At 44.0% G+C, this 17,866-nt stretch overlaps 1 protein-coding gene across 1 annotated transcript in view; it reads left to right on the forward strand.

Moving 5' to 3' along the window:
* Nucleotides 1-17,866, forward strand: part of qsox1 (quiescin Q6 sulfhydryl oxidase 1) — a 31,965-nt gene continuing 14,099 nt past the window's right edge. The window contains exons 1-10 of the mRNA XM_056276862.1: nucleotides 1-373; nucleotides 2,555-2,655; nucleotides 3,843-3,891; nucleotides 4,368-4,470; nucleotides 5,532-5,622; nucleotides 6,561-6,706; nucleotides 9,067-9,201; nucleotides 9,408-9,537; nucleotides 16,084-16,206; nucleotides 16,531-16,549. Coding sequence (XP_056132837.1) covers nucleotides 79-373; nucleotides 2,555-2,655; nucleotides 3,843-3,891; nucleotides 4,368-4,470; nucleotides 5,532-5,622; nucleotides 6,561-6,706; nucleotides 9,067-9,201; nucleotides 9,408-9,537; nucleotides 16,084-16,206; nucleotides 16,531-16,549 — 1,192 coding nt within the window. The 5' untranslated portion in view covers nucleotides 1-78. The remainder of the gene's footprint in view (nucleotides 374-2,554; nucleotides 2,656-3,842; nucleotides 3,892-4,367; nucleotides 4,471-5,531; nucleotides 5,623-6,560; nucleotides 6,707-9,066; nucleotides 9,202-9,407; nucleotides 9,538-16,083; nucleotides 16,207-16,530; nucleotides 16,550-17,866) is intronic.

Consider the following 17,866-nt stretch of genomic DNA (forward strand, 5'->3'; position numbering starts at 1 on the left):
GAGACGCACATCAAAAAGTTTCTATCACTTTCTGACAGATCGCTTCAAAATTGGTCCGCCGTCAGCAGCACATCGAAGATGGCGCGGCGCTGCGGACGTGCCACGTCCCGGTTTACCGACACCGCACGACTCCGTGTCGGCGGTCCGGTGAGGAGATCCACCGTCTTCTTGTGTCTTTGTCTGCTTCTCTCGTCCTCCGCCGACGCGGGACTCTACACGGTTTCGGACCAGATCCTGGTGCTGACCCCGGAAAACGTGGACGCCGCGTTGGTCAACTCCACGGCCGCGGTCGTGGTGGAGTTTTACGCGTCATGGTGCGGCCACTGCGTCAACTTTTCTCCCGTTTACAAAAGTCTGGCAAGAGATATTAAAGGTTGGTACGACCCCCCCCCCCCACACACACACAGCGTGACAAGTTCAAAGTCCTACGATTAATCAAATTAGTTCTCAGCTATTGTATTGTGATCAGTAAGTATTGTTTATATATATATATATATATATATATCGGCTTCATATTTGCGCCGTTATTTTCGATCTGCAAATGCAATAAAGAGTTTTAGATGGAGATGCTCTGCAGGATAACGTTTTAGGACTAATGAAGAGCTTTTAGTAAAGTATGTATGTTAGGCATGTTCACTGCTGTGATGCATTTGTATGTAAACAGCAAGAGAAGCCATGCAGTCACACTGCACTGGTTTGGGCTCGCTGTCCAACTTTCTGTTTATTGGGGCATATGATTTGATTTAGGGTCTCGTTCTGTTTTGTTACCGTCATATCCCGAAATCTTGCAAAATACTCTTTGGGGAAGATTGCGCTCATGTCTCTGTGAAGCCAGCAGAAATATGAGAAGGCAATGGGAATTCTCATATAATTACGATGGTTCTCTTGGGAAAAGTTTCTTGTCTTGGCTCAAGGCCTACGCAGTCATGAGGCATTTCAGGCATCTACTGTGAAGGAGGAGAGAGGGGTGTGTGCCTGCGTGTGTGCGTGTGTGCGTGTGTGTGTGTGTGTGTGTGTTTGTGAGGAAAATAGCATGGCGGTGCCAAATGATGCCCTGGCTTTACTATGTAAGATTTCTCTATATTGTCATGTATTCAGAATGTATTTGAACATGTATAAGATGACGACTTGTTGCTTTACACAACTACCCCCCTGTTGCACTCATGGTTACCCTTACTTGCCCCTGATGATCAGTGAACTAGAATAAACCTGCTGACGAGATGGCATTTGATGATGTGTGTTTGGGTGAGCTCTTTGTGTATTTGAAGCCATAGCATCATCAGCAGAGCCCGTGTATAACCATCCGTTTGTTGTCTTCGTCACGAATCAGCGTCCATGAACAGTCTTGCTGGTACATTTACCCTCGACCAGGATATGATGTAACAGTTTATCTGCCATAGTGTGACTGCACAGAAGCCCGGATACTCAAGCAATGATTTTTTTTTTTGTAGAGCAGATCCGGTTACACCTTCACAAATTGCAGTTTGTACTACACTGGCCTTATGTAAATGTTGTGGGATGGTGTGAGAGCAGACATGTCACTGGGGTTAAGTGGAAACTTTCTGTGAGTTAGGTCAGCAATACCTCAAAAGGCTCAACAGTGCATGCCAGCATCCTAAAACCATCCCTCTCTATATCTGCTGTCTGCAGTCTCAACACAAATGTGCCACTGCTATTTAAGTGTTAAGAGACCAATGCCACTGCCTAGCATCTCTTGGCATCTACTTGAGATGGAGATGCAAATTACAGCATCACATTGAGAAGTAAGAATGTGGTCTTGGATGAAGAAGACACACTGCCAGCTATTTATGATGTTCTTCACTGCTTACAAGTTTATTGAATGTGCAGGATTTCTTTTTTATTTTGTGGAGACTGCTGTATGGCAATATTGACAGCATTCATTAGCAATGCACCAGTACCGATACGAGTATTGTGTATCGTATATCGGTCTGATGCCAGGTTAAAATTGAGTATCATTATCTTGGATTTTACCTATGATTAAAATCCAATATCAAAAACCATTAACATTTCATATTAATGATATTTTAATGTCATGATATGTTAATGTCAATGAATGAGAACATTCACAGATATGTTAATGTCATTAATATGACATGTATATATGTATGTGTGTGTGTGTGTGTGTGTGTATATATATATATATATATATATATATAGCAAAATGGCTTGATTTATTGGATTTTGGAGACATGGAAGACTGTATTTCTTTAATGATAGAAAGATACCTGATTCTATCTCAATTATTGTGCCCATTGACTCCAAACTATTGGTCTAAGTCTGTGCTGTTCAGCAAAAGCAATCAGATCAGATCAGATCAGATCGGTTCTTTGGTATCAGCTGATACTTAAAGATTCGTATTCGGCATTGGTCTCGGCAGTGAAAAAGGGCTATCGGTGCATCCCTAACATCCATGTTAACAGTACCGGCACGGATGGCACAAGGGCTGCAAGAGTTAACATCCAGTGTGAGATGACAGTGCAGGTCAATAGAGAGCACACTGTAAACAGATGGGCTTTTTCTTTCTATTCTTTAGAATGGAAACCTGCAGTGGATTTGGCAGCCATTGACTGTGCTGAAGAGGAGAATAGAAAGATCTGCCTTGGCTTTGGCATCAAGGGATACCCTACCATAAAGGTAGGTAGTCACATGGGAATCACTAGTATTTGCCAAGGGCCACACTGTGTATGCTTTATTTTATGATGCCTGGTGTACGTGTGTGTTCTTGGCTTAACTGTGTTAAAACGCTAGTCATTGCAGACTGAACCTGATTAACCTCAAATGGTGACAGTTGTTTTCGCCACTGAATTTGTTGTTGCTGTAAGGGGGACTTTTGAGGTATAAGAATCATAAACTAGTTTGGCAGCCTTTCTATCTAAGACACAATAAGTTGTAGCAACATTTTGTAATAATTCCTGTGCTAAACAGCTGCTGACACAATCATGGCTGTGCACACAGCATCTGCAGCCTTAGATAACATTTTGTGTCTTCACCAATTTAGGAATACCAAAATGTGTGCAATTTTATGTTTGCGTGTATGACAGTACGTGTTGTAATGTCCAGTTGTTGATTTTTTAATTTCATTGTTGGAGCTGAAGACATATTTGCATATGTTTTGTATCACAGTATTGGTTTTACCGACATCGTTGGTGCACATTTGAAAAGCAAATAGCAGGGATAGTGCCCACTTTGTATGTGTTATCATTTAGTCTGCAAAAAACTATTATCCTTGTCAAAAAGTGACATGGTTTGTAATGTTTGTGCTGTCAGTGTGCATGAATAGGTGTCGCTCTCTTCAAAAGGTAGAATATCTTATTCTATAACTGAACTCACTAGTCGTTCTCTGGATGGGGGTGAGCTAACAGCTGGAAAGAGACTGCAGGTTGTGTAATATCATACAGTAGTACGTTCTGGCCAGAGCTGACTTTTGTGCACGATCAGCAACCACACTGTGGGGAAAAAAGGTCCCTGCTTTGAACTTCTGCATTTGTATTTGTATGCACATCTGATTAGTCAGCATTAGTCTGTGTAAAGACTCTGCCACGAGTCCCTTCCCCCCTCCTTCCTCTGTCATCCAGTGAAAGCTCCCTCTGTGTGAATTCACCAGTGAGCTTGAACATCTGCAACTGATTTTCTACGAGGAAGGTCCCAGGGGTCAAGGCAGGCAGATAGGAGGCCTGTGCCCCTACCTAACTGTTATACAACACTGCTTAGCTTCTTTCTGGGTCATATCAGCATCATCTCATCTTATCTCACTTCTTTTTTTAACCCCACAACCTCCCCTACACTTCCTCTCTGCCCCCCCCCCCACTCTCCTTTCACAGTTTTTTCATGCCTATTCCAAGAGTGAGTCGACTGGACAGGGATTTAAAGGTAATGCTATGCACATCGAGGCAATCAAGCCGTTAAAAATAAAGAAGTCTTTGGTTTGTTTACAGACAAACTTGAGAATATGTGGGCTCTCAGCTTGCATCTTGTCAGAGTAAAATGTTTACTCATAACAAATATTCTACATAATACACGTTTTTCTCGGCACCTCGACTGCTTTGCGACAGTAACGCAGCTCTGTTAATCCACTTGCATGCTGCCCTGTGCCATAAATGCCCTTAGACTCCGTGTTGCTTTTGGTTTGTGTAGTATTTAACACCCAAAGTAAATTGAGACATTCAGGATGCCACAGACCAGTTTTATTACAAACAGAACTTAATGTCACGTTGCAGGATTTTGTGTTTATGGCATATGGGCGCTGGTAAAAATGTGTAAGTAAAATGTGTAAATTAGTAAATGTCAAGCTGCTGTAAGACCTAAAATCAGTTTATGGTTTTCTCTTGGTGTGCTCTGAACCCAAGGCTTCCCACGGGAGGTGAGAGGCCTCCGTCAGAGGATCATTGACATAATGGAGACACACAAGGAGCCGTGGCCTCCAGCCTGCCCCCCACTGGAGCCGACTAGGTTAGCTCCCTCATGCACACACACACACACACACACACACACACACACACACACACACACACACACACACACACACACACACACACACACACACACACACACACTTTAATTTTAGGCATTTAACCGATAATTAAAACTAGAGAAACTTTTAATGACCTACGAAGGTTGGAGGTCGAGGATCAGTGTCTTGCTCAAGGGCACGTCAGCAGGACAGGTGGCTGTTGATGGATAAGTCGTCTGCCACAGGGATTAAACCTATGACCTCTCAGTTACTAAACAGTCTGGCTGTTCACCCTGTCTTCTTCTCATGCTCCCATGTGTGTAATGATGGTCAATGGGGTAAACAAAATAATAGAAATAAAAGAATGCACTTTGTCTCTGCTGTTTTTGGGCAGATTCATGGAATTAACTTTAATGTTTAAAAAAAGGCAAAGATTTCCACAACCTGCCCCAAAAAATAGTGAAAACATAACATGTCTCCAAGTTTGTCATTCTCCCTTTTTTGTGAATATCTTCACAAAAAGGGAGAATGACAAACTTGGAGACATGTGCAAGTGAAAATGAAATGACAGAACATACGTTTCAGTGCATGTACTCATCAGCACTGTAAGTGCAAAACAAGAAGTAGATCATATTTTCCATCCAACTGTCAAATTTACTTCAGATTTGTGTCTGTTACTTGTGCAATGAAAGCACCATCGATATTCTCAAAGTTTTGATCATATCCCATGAGGTGTCTCCCTTTTTAAATACATCAGTAACCTGCTGAGCTTGTCTCATGTGCACCACGGTGCTGTTGTTGATTAAATAATTCTCTTTTTCAGATGTCTTAATCATAAATTGAGCTGCTTTTATTTGACAGTGAGAGGGACTTTCTTGAGGTTGGAAAGATGCCGTTTTTTGTGCCTATAATTTATTTCCTTTCAGAGATTTGCTTGAAGACGTATAACTTTAAGCTGATATCGAGGGGGTTTGTTCAGTACAACAGTTCCCTCTGTGGATTAGTCTAGTACTCATATAGGATTCCTGCCTTAAGTGTTCATCTGCTCCTCCCTGTCCAGCCAAGCAGAGATTGACAGCTTCTTCGAGACAAACAACGTTGAACATCTGGCGCTGATCTTTGAGGACTCCAACTCTTACGTGGGCCGAGAGGTAAGACTTTGTTTTCAACAGTCTCACTTAGGGCTGTGCGATATGACCATATATATTGTGTGACGATAGAAAACGTCTATCATTTCATATTAAGCTCTATTGTTTATTTTGTTGTGTCACAAATCACACTCTTTACGGCAATACTTTTCGTCATTTGGACGACCCTTTCCACTCTTTGCACAGCACAGACACAGGCAGGAAATTTGCATGAAGACAATACAAACAAAACGTGGAGGACAGTGAATGTAGTGCAGAACGGGGTAATTCCGAACAGAAGGACTCTGACTAGCCAGGACAAAATGAGGAGCTTGTACCTAAAAGAGGGGCTGCTTCTATTGTATGGATGTGGTTTGGGTATGAAAATCCTGACACGGACCAGAAAACCGAACTTTGCAAAACATGCCGCACGCCGGTCCCCACAACAGACTCAAACACCACTAGCCTCTTTTACCACCTACGCAAGAATCATGTCAATTTGCATAAAGGTTCTAAATAAAAGGAGAAAAATAATCAATTATGAGTAAATACCTTTATTTTTTGAGTATATAATTCAAAATGTAACAAGAAATAAGCCTTTCCATGTGGTCATTTTATACAAGCTATTTATTCATTGAATTTACAGAAAATGATCTATTGTGATATGTGTCGTTGTCGTGATACGAGATTTTGGTCATATCGCACAGCCCTAGTCTCACCTCTTCTCTTTCCTAAGCGGTGTGGGAGTAAATCACACTTTGAAAAATGTTTTTTGTATTTATTTTCTAATATTGGCCATGTAACAACTTTATTCTGTTATAAGACTTATGCGACTGTCTAATTGGGTTCAAAATGAGTTGTCAGAAACATTTGGCTCGACCTCAGAATCTTGCTTTAGATTATAACTAAAACTCTGTGTGTGTGTGTGTGTGTGTGTGTGTGTGTGTGTGTGTGTGTACTAGGTGACCCTGGATCTGTTGCAGTATGAGAACATTGCCGTGAGGAGAGTCTTGGACACAGAGGAAGGTGTGGTAGCCACATTTGGAGTGACCGAGTTCCCCTCCTGCTACCTTTACTATCCCGGGGGCAACTTCACCAGGCTCAGAGTGTGAGTGGCTGTGTGGACGCTACCCCATGCACTGTATAACACATTACTGTTAATTGACAGTCTCTGTATTGGTATGACATCATCCCCTAATTTTACAGTTTAGCACCCTCTAAGTAGTACGTATGTGATTCATGTTCTTCCCCGAAGCTAGTCGAGACTCTCATAACTAGAAACTTGACCAGCGCCTTCATGGCTGGTGGAAGACTGGCCCCAAATGAACAGGGAGAAAATTCAACAGCATCACTTTCAAATAAAATACAAAAACATTTTTACATTTACGTTAAAGGCATTTTTTTTCAAGCGCTCATCTTATAGAGCAAGAGTAGAAAAAGCCTAAATTGCTGGACTGCCGACAATCTCACAACACCCTGAAAATATATGTAATTCAGTATTATTGTTAATGTCTTTCAGTGGCGTTTTATCAAGATGGAATGCAGATAATATCATCTTGTGATACACAATTTTGCTGTCCAAATTAAAGATAGCGAGAATCTTATTACCTAAAATTTCTCACAAAATGAGGTCTGGGATATTTTAGGGAGTATTATTTGAAAACTAGTTGATAATATAATACTTAACAGTGCCAGATAGTTCAGTGTGATGAACCTCAGTTGGATTCTTAAGTATAATATTTTTGCATATATAAGCAGATGTCGGGATATATTGATGTCGTGTATAATTCCATATTAGCATAATAATATTTTTCATATCACTCAGCACTAACGATCCTTAACACATATTCCTGTGTAGTAGCTCTACAACAATGTATGATAGAGATGTGCTCGGTAAAGACATGAAAATGAGGAAGAAAGAGCCAAAAATTCTTAAATAAATGGACATTTTTCTTAGATTAGGGAAGAAAAAAAAAGGGAATTTTTGGATGAATTTATGAGGAAAGCTACTTGAGAAGGAGGCTGTGAAGGAGAGGTGTGTTTCATGAAACTGATGTCCACCGCATCCCAATCATCGAGCCATGGTGAGATCCCCACAAACCTCAACTGCGTTCTCTCTGTTGAAAAGCGTTATCTTGGTCTCATTATCAGAACCCTCTTCATGAGAATACCTTTAAACATCTGCCTCGTAATGGGATCAGAGCATCAAAATCACTTCCATTATTCACTATCATAAAGGCTCGCTGATCGTCCCTCGCCCTGCAAATTCATCTGCTGTTTCTGCCGCTTTGTTTGGTGCGTTTCAATAACTTGGCATGCAAAGAGGGCTCTTTTTAGTTGACAAATGCAAAAAGGAAATGATTTATTGCTGATTTATTTATTCACCCCCATCTCTCCCCTTCCAACCCCCTTCATCTCCATCACTGTACAGAGGGGAGGTTTTTTAATTTCTTGCATGAAAACAATGGCATCGCTTTTCTGGCTTCACCTGCCAAACAAGCCCCAGCCGCATATGGCGACAGATGGCCTCCCATCATCGCTGAATGTCTGATTGATCCTGGGAGAGGGGAGTGCACGTTCCGTTTGTGTGTGACCGAGTTCATCCTGTGTGTGTGTGTGTGTGTGTGTGTGTGTGTGTGTGTGTGTGTGTGTGTGTGTGCGCGCGTGTGTGTGTGTGTGTGTATGAGAGAGAGAGAGAGAGCGAGAGAGAGAGAGAGAATGTCCCCAGGTGAACACATTCCCTCCCAGCCCTCCCTCTGGGCCCTTGGGACCTCCCAGGATGAATAGCTCTCCCCACACATCTGTACACTCCTGCCAGGAGCGCAGGTGTAATTGAGTTCCTGGCTGTTGTGAGTGAGCTTGGGCCTGGAGTATCAATCCTCCTTATTGCTGGGCTCTTTGAGTTTTATGATTCTCCCTCTCTTTCTCTCTCTCTCTCTCTCTCTCTCTCTCTCTCTCTCTCTCTCTCTCTCTCTCTCTCTCTCTCCCTCCCTCCTTCTCCCCATTCTATCGCACATACACACAGTCTTTCTGTTTCAAGCATAGTCAGAGGGAATTACACGAGAGATGATGGGGCGGTTGAGGCACAGGGAAAGTACAAAAAAAGAGAGAGAGAGAGGACAATGTTATTTATTGTCCCACTTCCAGGGTTATCACGGGGCTAAATGATCAGAGATCTCTATCTGTCTCCCTCCATCACATACTGCCCAGGCGCCATCTGCTCACTATTAAACACAAAAAGATGCGTTCTAAGGGTTGAAGGCGTGTGTGTGTGTGTGTGTGTGCATGCACGTAGCTGCATAACATGTGTGGTCATACATTTCATAGACCATAGATTTACACGTGGTTAGATGCTCATTTCTATACCCTATCATGGGTACCATGCTTAGCGCCGCAAGTGAGAACTGTCTGCAGGTGATGGCTGAATTTCTGCAGGTCAGTCATGTCTGCATGCCACTCTCTCCACAGTCAAAATGAAGCACGTACTTTCTACTCCTACGCCCTCCAGAGGCTACCGGGGGTAGTTCGGTCAGGGAAGCCTAGGCCAGCCACTCTGGACCTTCTCACTAATAACACAAAGGAGCCCTGGAGAAACTTCAACAGGTACATCACTGTTACCGGCCATATTAGGCTACGTATTTTAAGTCGCTAACTGCTTCCTTATTTTTTTGCGCCTGATGCCAACTTAATATTCACCCATTGTTATGACTTCAAGTTCAGCTATGCAGTTCTGTGGGAATGCTTCACTTGTTCATGCATGTGTATGTATATTTGTGTACATGCTTGCATGTGTTCGCTTGTGGGCACAGATCCAGGGTATATATGGCAGATCTAGAGTCAACACTGCACTACTCTCTGCGTGTGGAGCTTGCTGCACACCCCATCATCAAAGGAGAAGCACTGAGCACACTCAAAAGCTACGTCTCTGTCCTGGCTAAGGTAATGGGACAAATTTGCAACAGATTTGCAAAATTTGCATGCATGCATGCGCATGCACAAAAGCACACATACATACACACAAACAAACACTGTGTGGACGAATCAGAGCTGTACAGTTAATGATTTGGTGTCGCAGGCCCCCTTTTATTTGCTGTTACATTTATTCAGTGCTTTTAATTTTACCTCCAGAGTGTGTCACGTCAAATCGCTTAACTAGTATATCAAGAACCATTAGAGATATGTAGTTACTGCGGGTCACCACTAGATGGAGAGTGAGACAGAAGAATGGCTGCAAATTCACAGTTGTTTACATCAGTTGGCTCTCTTACAGAGGGCTCACGCTTCATAACATGTTTATATATATATATATATATATATATATATATATATGCATGTAATAAGGGGATTGCAGATTGAATTAGTTAACTATTTTGAATTACATGCATTTTTTTGCCTTACTGATAAATATGCACACAATCACATTCACACATTCTTGTACTTCTATCTTTGTGAGGGCCCCTCGTTGACTACATTCATTCCCTAGCTCTTAACCCTAATCTTAATCATAAGAACTACATGTCTAACTTTAACCCTTACCCTAGCCTTAATCTAATCCTAAAACTAACTTTAACCCTAAACCCAAGTCCTGACCCTAAAATAGATAGACCCTTAAAGAAGGGAGGACCGGCCAAAATGTCCACACTCTGATGTTAAAAACCCAAATTTGTCCTCATAAAGATAGAAGCACAAGTACACACACACACACACACACACACACACACACACACTACTGAAGGCAGCAGTGGATGCCATTGACTAGCCTGAACACAAAAGGCTCTCTTGGGTATTGTTGACCCTCTTGAATTTGGCTCGTGGGGGTAATAGAAGTGTGGCCACCACCCACTCATAGCCCACCGACTTTATGCGGATGCCGACTGATTACTACCCACCCTCCATGTGACACCCCACCGCCACTCCTCTTCTCCTCCCTCCATCCCTCCCTCTCCTCTCCCAGTGTTCTTCCCTTTAGACTCACATAGGCATTTACTATGTAAGTACTTTTTGGGTATACCTGATCACCTCATCCGTCTTCCACTGTTCCTTTCTTTCTCTCTTTTCCTTTTGCCTTACTTCTCTTCTCCTGTCTTCTCTATGCCACATTTACCTCCCCTACCTTCGCCCCTTTCAACTCCCCTCTTCTCCATGCATCCATCACACCTCCCTCCATCCTCCAGATTGGAAATGTGTTTTGTTTTTCAGGATTTCAGCTTTTAAAAAAAATCTGTCCATCTAGCTATCTGTCTATCTAGATGGAGTCGACTCCAGCTCTCATTCATCTTGAATGGTTTATTGTTGTGCTCGCCTGATATCCCTTACTTTATATTCTTGTGTTGCTGATCACATCACCTCACCCCGCCACCCATCATCCTCCCCTCGCTTCCTCCCCATTGTGCCAGCAAGGGAGGATGTTGTGGTGAGGAGGACTGACCTGTTAGCCCTGTCCCTGTTGGCTCAGCACAGGGCTGTCTCTCTGCCCCGGCCTGCCACCAATCTCTCTGATTATATCACACCCTCCAGAGAGGCGCTGTAGCAAGTCTGTATGTATACGAGTGTCATTGTGTATGTGCACGTGCCTTTTTGCATGCATGTGTGTGTGTGTGTGTGTGTGTGTGTATGAGGGGGCAGAGCACTTTACCCTCTCATTATCTCCAGTTTGTTCTGTCAATAACAGAGGGTCCCAGTGGTATACTGGACTGTCCCCTTACCAGAATGGGCTAGTTGCTCAACTGGGCTTTGTGTGGCTACGAAACCAGCCAATGTTGACGCCATCTGGGCATCGTCACAATGCGTCTCACTGACATCTAATTGAAAGCAGTCACTACCAAGAGGCTGTATCCAATCAGCCTGTTGACTTGTTAGCAGTTGTGCAAGAAGAGTGGGGAAAAAAGTGCTATGTTTGAAATGGTGTGAACTTTGGGCTGAATCTGTGAAAATGAAAGTCATCAGTACTGAGAGGATATACTTGCGTCGATCCAAGTCCGCCAAGTTGCTTGTTCACCTTTACACAATTAGACTGGTCTTTAATGAGCAAGTGAACAAGTGATTTCCTAGACTGGACATCGGTGAATTAAGATCCCATTTAATTTCTAGGGGAGAATCTCTCTTCCTCGCTTGAATTATTTGTCCCAATGATTGTTTGATCAGGCAGTGACCTCACTGACAAGCTGCCCTGTGTGCCGGATTACGAAAAATGGCTAAACCTAACGGGCAACCTAGACACCCTGAGTGAGTCATGTGATTAGATTAGACTGAAAGTGACTCACGCCATCCTAATCACACCGTGGGTGTCATCCCGTCACGCCGGTGACATAACTCTCAGTGACGACACACCCGATTGTTAAGTGAAATGTGTGTGTTTTTGTGCTTCTGCCATCCAATGTTTTTATTAAAATTCTGAGGATAACACCTGTAATCCAAAAAGAACGGGTTGTACCGTTTTGTGTTCATCGCTTTACTCTGTCCTTATAAAGTGCTGTCTTCTGGAGAATTTTTTTTATTATTATTATTTCCCAATCCACTATCCCATGCATCTCAATCCAAGGATGTAAACATGGAGGCTTTTTTTTTTCATTCCATATTTATTTATTTTGCTTGCGGTCAAAATATTACTAGATTTACTGTCTTGTCCCGGCCGAAGCCGGATTTATGAACCCTCTACATGTATATGAGGATTAAAAAAGTGGATCTTGGGAAGCGCGAGGGCATTACAGCGAGGTTTTAAGGATTACACCTCTATCCTGCTTTTCTTGAAAGAAGCCCTTCAGCCCAGAGGGCACAGAGAGACAGGGGAATAAAACAGGGAATTAAAGGGGGGGGGGGCTTCTGGCCCTAAACGCAGACACCCACCTTCTAACGCCAGGGCTCGATACACAGTACACACACATAAGGCTGGATGTGCTCTGGGCGCAGCACCGTCCTGATGTACTAAAACCTGAGTATTTATGAATGAATTCACTGCTGGGTGATGCTGTTTCATAACAAGTGGTTGAGGTTCTTTTGAGTTCTCCCTCAAATTACCCTTATTGAAGTTGCACCTCAGTGATGGTAGTAAAGAGATGTGTGTCTTTGTACTTGTGTGTTTGCGTGTGAAGAACGAGCCAATGTTTGTCAGGTTTCCACTCTTTGGCATGTGTCTGTGGCATCCTTCCGTACTCTCTGGATGGACTGAGGTTAGATTATCCAAGGACTTCACCCGTTTCCCCAACCCACCCCACCCCTGGCCTAGTCTGCCCTGTTCTGGCCAACAGATGCCTCCCAGCCCTCCGGGACCCTCCCCATAAGAAGCCTGTGGTTTCCCAAGTGCTGCTGATACTAATCGGATCAGGGATGACATATTGCCAGGGTGAAGGGGATTGTCATGGTGCAACTGGGATGGGGGCGGGAAGGAATGGTACAGAGAAGATGAAGGAAAAAGGTTGCGGGGGGTGAAGGGATGTGGAGATAAGACTGACATAGGGAGAGAGATATAGAGAGTAAATCTACGGTTAGGAGAGAGAGATATATAGAGGTGGTAAGATGGAAAACAGTTTAGCATATTATTGTGACAGATGGGGAGAGCCGGATGGGAAGACGCCGGTGTTTGCCATTAGAGGTGTTCGATAGAAAGAAGAGTAGAAATAAAGACTAACAAGGTAACACTGAGTAACCCCAGAGTTCAAGATAGCCGAGAGTCTCAGTAGACGTTCATTCATTATCCAAACTGCTTATCCTTACTCATAGTCGCCGGGATGCTGGAGCCTATCCCAGTAGTCATTGGGCAGCAGGAGGGGAGACACACTGGACAGCCCGCCAGACCATCCCAGAGCCAACACAATCACACCTAGGGACAATTTAGTATGGCTGATTCACCTGACCTACATGTCATTGGACTGTGGGAGGAAACCGGAGCACCCGGAGGAAACCCACACAGACACGGGGAGAACATGCAAACTCCACACAGAGGACGACCCGGGATGACCCCCAAGGTTGGACTACCCCGGGGCCCGAACCCAGGACCTTCTTGCTGTGAGGCGACCGTGCCAACCACTGCGCCACCTACCATGATTATATTCCTGAAAATTGTGGTTTTAAAAACGCAAGTAATCTTACATGATACGTCTGTATTCTTTACAGAAAGTACTGTTTGCTATTTTGTTGGTGATTCAGATCAATAGACATAATTTACCTAAACATGACTCGGTTTCAGGCGATCACTGAACACACACAGATGGATTAGCAGGAACCGAGCAAGCACATGAATGATGTTGCTCTGGTGATTGTGAACTAAGCCCATTACTAGAAACACCTGCGCTTTCTCTCCTGGTTAAATTCATGTGGCTGTTTAATGAGCTTTTCTGACTGGTTAGCATCCAGACCCCAGACCTAAACCTATTATATCACTCTCTCAGCACCAAGAGGCACACACACATCAAGGGCCTTTGTTTCCTTCTTATACCCAACCTGTAGTATTGTGTGTGTGTGTGTGTGTGTGTGTGTGTGTGTGTGTGTGTGTGTGTGTGTGTGTTTGTGTGTGTGTGTGTGTGTGCGTGCGTGCGTGCGTGCGTGCATGCGTGTGCAGCCAAGAGAAAGGGAGTATGTTTCAGGTGTTTTGGCAGTGAGTGTTTTTGTGTCCTTTTCTCCTGTTTTGAGTGAGTGTTATGCTTGGGTTTGAGCCATCTGTAAAAGGCAGACTGTGATTTGACCAAGAACACCCAGAAGAGCAAAACATCTTCAATTTTGGCTATACAGTAGATGACACATACCAAATGTAAGATGACAGAGATAGAATTTAGCTGATCTCACACACACACACACACACACACACATATACATACACACATTTCACTGAAGAGGAGAATACCCCAGCATAGTTTTTGGAAGGCTGAGTTACAGTGATGAATAGAGCAGTATTGGCCTCAGCCTGGTGTAAAAGAATGGATGGGACAGACTTGGACTTTCTGGGATGAGCAGGTTCAGCAAATCACCAGGGGTCTGGTTAAGGGGGTAGAGTTTAATTCACAGATCCTGTTAAAGGCTGATTAATAGTGTGTGTGTGTGTGTCTGTGTGTGTGTGTGGGGGGGGGGGGGTCAGGCATATGTAGTTGAACAGATGGCGATGGCCAAATTAAAAAGTCTCAGAAACACAAAAGTGCACCTCCGGGGTGATGCGCTCTCTCTCTCTCTCTCTCTCTCTCTCTCTCTCTCTCTCTCTCTCTCTCTCTCTCTCTCTCTCTCTCTCTCTCTCTCTCTTTCTGTCTCACATCCGTCATCCACAAACTGGCTACATGTACGACCACCAGGCTCACGCACTGTTTCCATGTATTCAGTCAGAATGATTCAAAAAGAGTCTGCGTCTTTTGTTGCCAACTCAGCTCTTACCTCGCTCTCCGTCATTAATGGAAGCCAAAGGTAAAAAGGTCACCATGACAACAGCATCATGTTTTCGATGGGTATGTGTTGTTGTCTTAGTCTGGAGGAAAGCTTTATCCCTTTGTTGTTATCTACTTCTGAGAACCAGGCCAATCGTGACAAGCCGGGCCACAGAGAGGCTTACTTTAAGAAAGGAGAACATGTTTATCCAATGATTAGCAAGACGCTCCTCTCCTTCTTACAGCCGGCACACTCAGGATATCAGCCCGTGTCTATTGTCATGATTGTGAGTCTAAGGCCCGCTTGTCTGTGTCCGTGTCCTCTCTGTCATCACCGGTCTCAGACACACATCAGATGGATTTCCTCTCTCCCCCAGGATGCATCTCTTCCTGCTAGTTACAGTGTCGCGTTTCCTCACGCGGCGATGTTGTTACCGTGGTTTCCAACACAGAGAAAACGTCAATAAAGCGGAGGAGAAAGTCTTGAGTAGACGCTGACTAGACCGGTGGCTAAGTGGTTGTTAGTGGCTTAGTAAATGGATCCTAATGAAGGAAATGTATACCTGGCTTAAGCTCGGCTGTTGCCAAGTTTGCCTTTGGCAAGATTCTTTAGATGTGCTGCAACAGGGATGCTCAAACCCCATGTGTTGTGACCCACATGGACACTGTGCACCACAGCACCTTGGTGTTTTTTCAAGTTTAGCAGCTCTTAGTCCCTGTTGTCCATAGGTTCTTACTTGGTCCTCTGACAGGCATATACAATATGTTAATTATAACACTTACGATGAATTGACTACACTGGTGACATCGGTACTTTAAAAAAAAAAGGTGACAATTATGACAGTATTAGAGCTGTACATGTTGGTAGGATTTGATTTATTTTGAGCCCAAGAGGTACCTGTTGCGCTGTCCAAACATGGGCACATGTATGTGTATATATACCCAAGGCTCAGCGTATTCAGTTTTTACCGATTAAAAAAATACCCGGATTTTTTAAAAGGAGCAGATCGGTTTAAACACCGATAAATTCCCGGATATAAAAAAAAAAAAAAACGAAAACGCTGAGCCTTGTATATACCATATCCAGAGAATAGCACTGTATTGAAAACACTTTTTCTCAATATGTTCTGCTTTCCAGTACTTTCCCGGCCGTCCAGTGGTGATGAATCTGTTGAAGTCTGCAGACACGTGGCTGCAGGCCCAGACTGGTGCTGAGGTCTCCTACAGCGGGTTCAGGGACATGCTGGATAACACAGCACAGGTAGGTCAAAGGCCTTTGGCGTTGTTGAGCCACAGAGGGAGAAAGACATCACAATGTTAACAATTTACATTTGAAAGATTTATCCGAAGCTCTGCCCCAGGGACTTCAAAAGTGTGAGCCAGGGCTGTGTGTCTTGTCTGAGGACATTTTAAGAGGACATATTGGCGATGGATCCTAACTTCATCTGGATTAACCACAAGGTTTCCTTTCCATCGCCGTAGATATGTTTGAAAATCGATAGGAAACAGACATCCGTGGGGCAGACAAGTGTCCCATTCAGACAACCGTTTTTAGATTTTTTGGAACAACACCTTTGTTTTATAGATGACTGCTGTCATTGCTAGTAAGTAGAGTATAGTCTTCCCACTTCTGGTGAGGGAAGACGGCGGTGCGAACTTACGTGTGCGGCAGCCTCACCCAGTACCGTCCATGCAGTGTCTTTGTCCACGTCTGCATCTAAGTTGTCTTGGTTTGATGGCTGGGAGAGCTGGTGCTGGATTGTCTGGGGGTGCCTGGTCTGCTGTGTCCTGTGGGCCCAGGGGCCACTGTCCTGCCCAGAGCTGCGCCCGAAGAGGAAGCACCGAGGGTGGTCTGACAGGACGCGGAAGCGGGGCAGGCTAAGCTAACTGCTAGCCATGCAGACCGGCAGTTCCGACAAGCATCCTGGCTAGCTAGCGTTCGCTCTCTTCGACAGTGACATTTTTTTTTTTGGGATATGTTGGATATTTGTGTTTTTGTAGTTTGGATGTGTGTTTTTTGTCTTTGTGTTGCACAGCTGTGGGCTTGGGGAAACAATATTTCATTTCATTATTTGTATGCAAGTGCATCAAATGAAATGACAAATGTTCCTGATTCCTGATAGCCTGCAATTGTATACATACACCTAGCCGGAGTCTGGTCCGTCGGGAGTCATATCCAAACACTTCCCATTTAAATTTAAGGTAACATGAATAGAAACATGACTGCAGGGCACTCATTCCCAGTAATTCAAAGTTACAACTTTGCTGAGTTTCAGTGAGGTTATTTTCGTGCACATCAGTGAGGATACTAAAGAATTGCATTTATATGTTTGTGCATGTAAGAGCCCAATCCCATTTGATAGAGCTTGGACAGATATATAACCAGATTCTGAACCTTTCGCTTCCATTATTTATACAGAAATGCATGTGATCAGAATAAAAACGTCGGCACGTGAATGGCTCATCCTGAATATGACCTCAACCAGAATATGAACTAGTGTCCGAATACCCTGAGCATATAAATGACCAATGCGAGTACATGTTTGACTGACAATGACCTCAAAGTCTCCTTGCGCTTCCGAGGTCATTTGTCAGTGCGGTTACTTCAGCTATCCATCCATCCATCCATCATCCAAACCACTAATCCTGCTGTCAGGGTCGCGGGGATGCTGGAGCCTATCCCAGCAGTCATTGGGCGGCAGGCGGAGAGACACCCTGGACAGGCCACCAGGCATCACAGGCTGACACACATTCACAACCTAGGGACAATTTAGTACGGCCGATTCACCTGACCTACATGTCTTTGGACTGTGGGAGAAACCCGAGCACCCAGAGGAAACCCACGCAGACACGGAGAACATGCAAACTCCACACAGAGGACGACCCGGGACGACCCCCAAGGTTGGACTACCCTGGGACTC

Source organism: Lampris incognitus, chromosome 3 (genome assembly GCF_029633865.1).
Source record: "Lampris incognitus isolate fLamInc1 chromosome 3, fLamInc1.hap2, whole genome shotgun sequence".
NCBI lineage: Eukaryota > Metazoa > Chordata > Actinopteri > Lampriformes > Lampridae > Lampris > Lampris incognitus.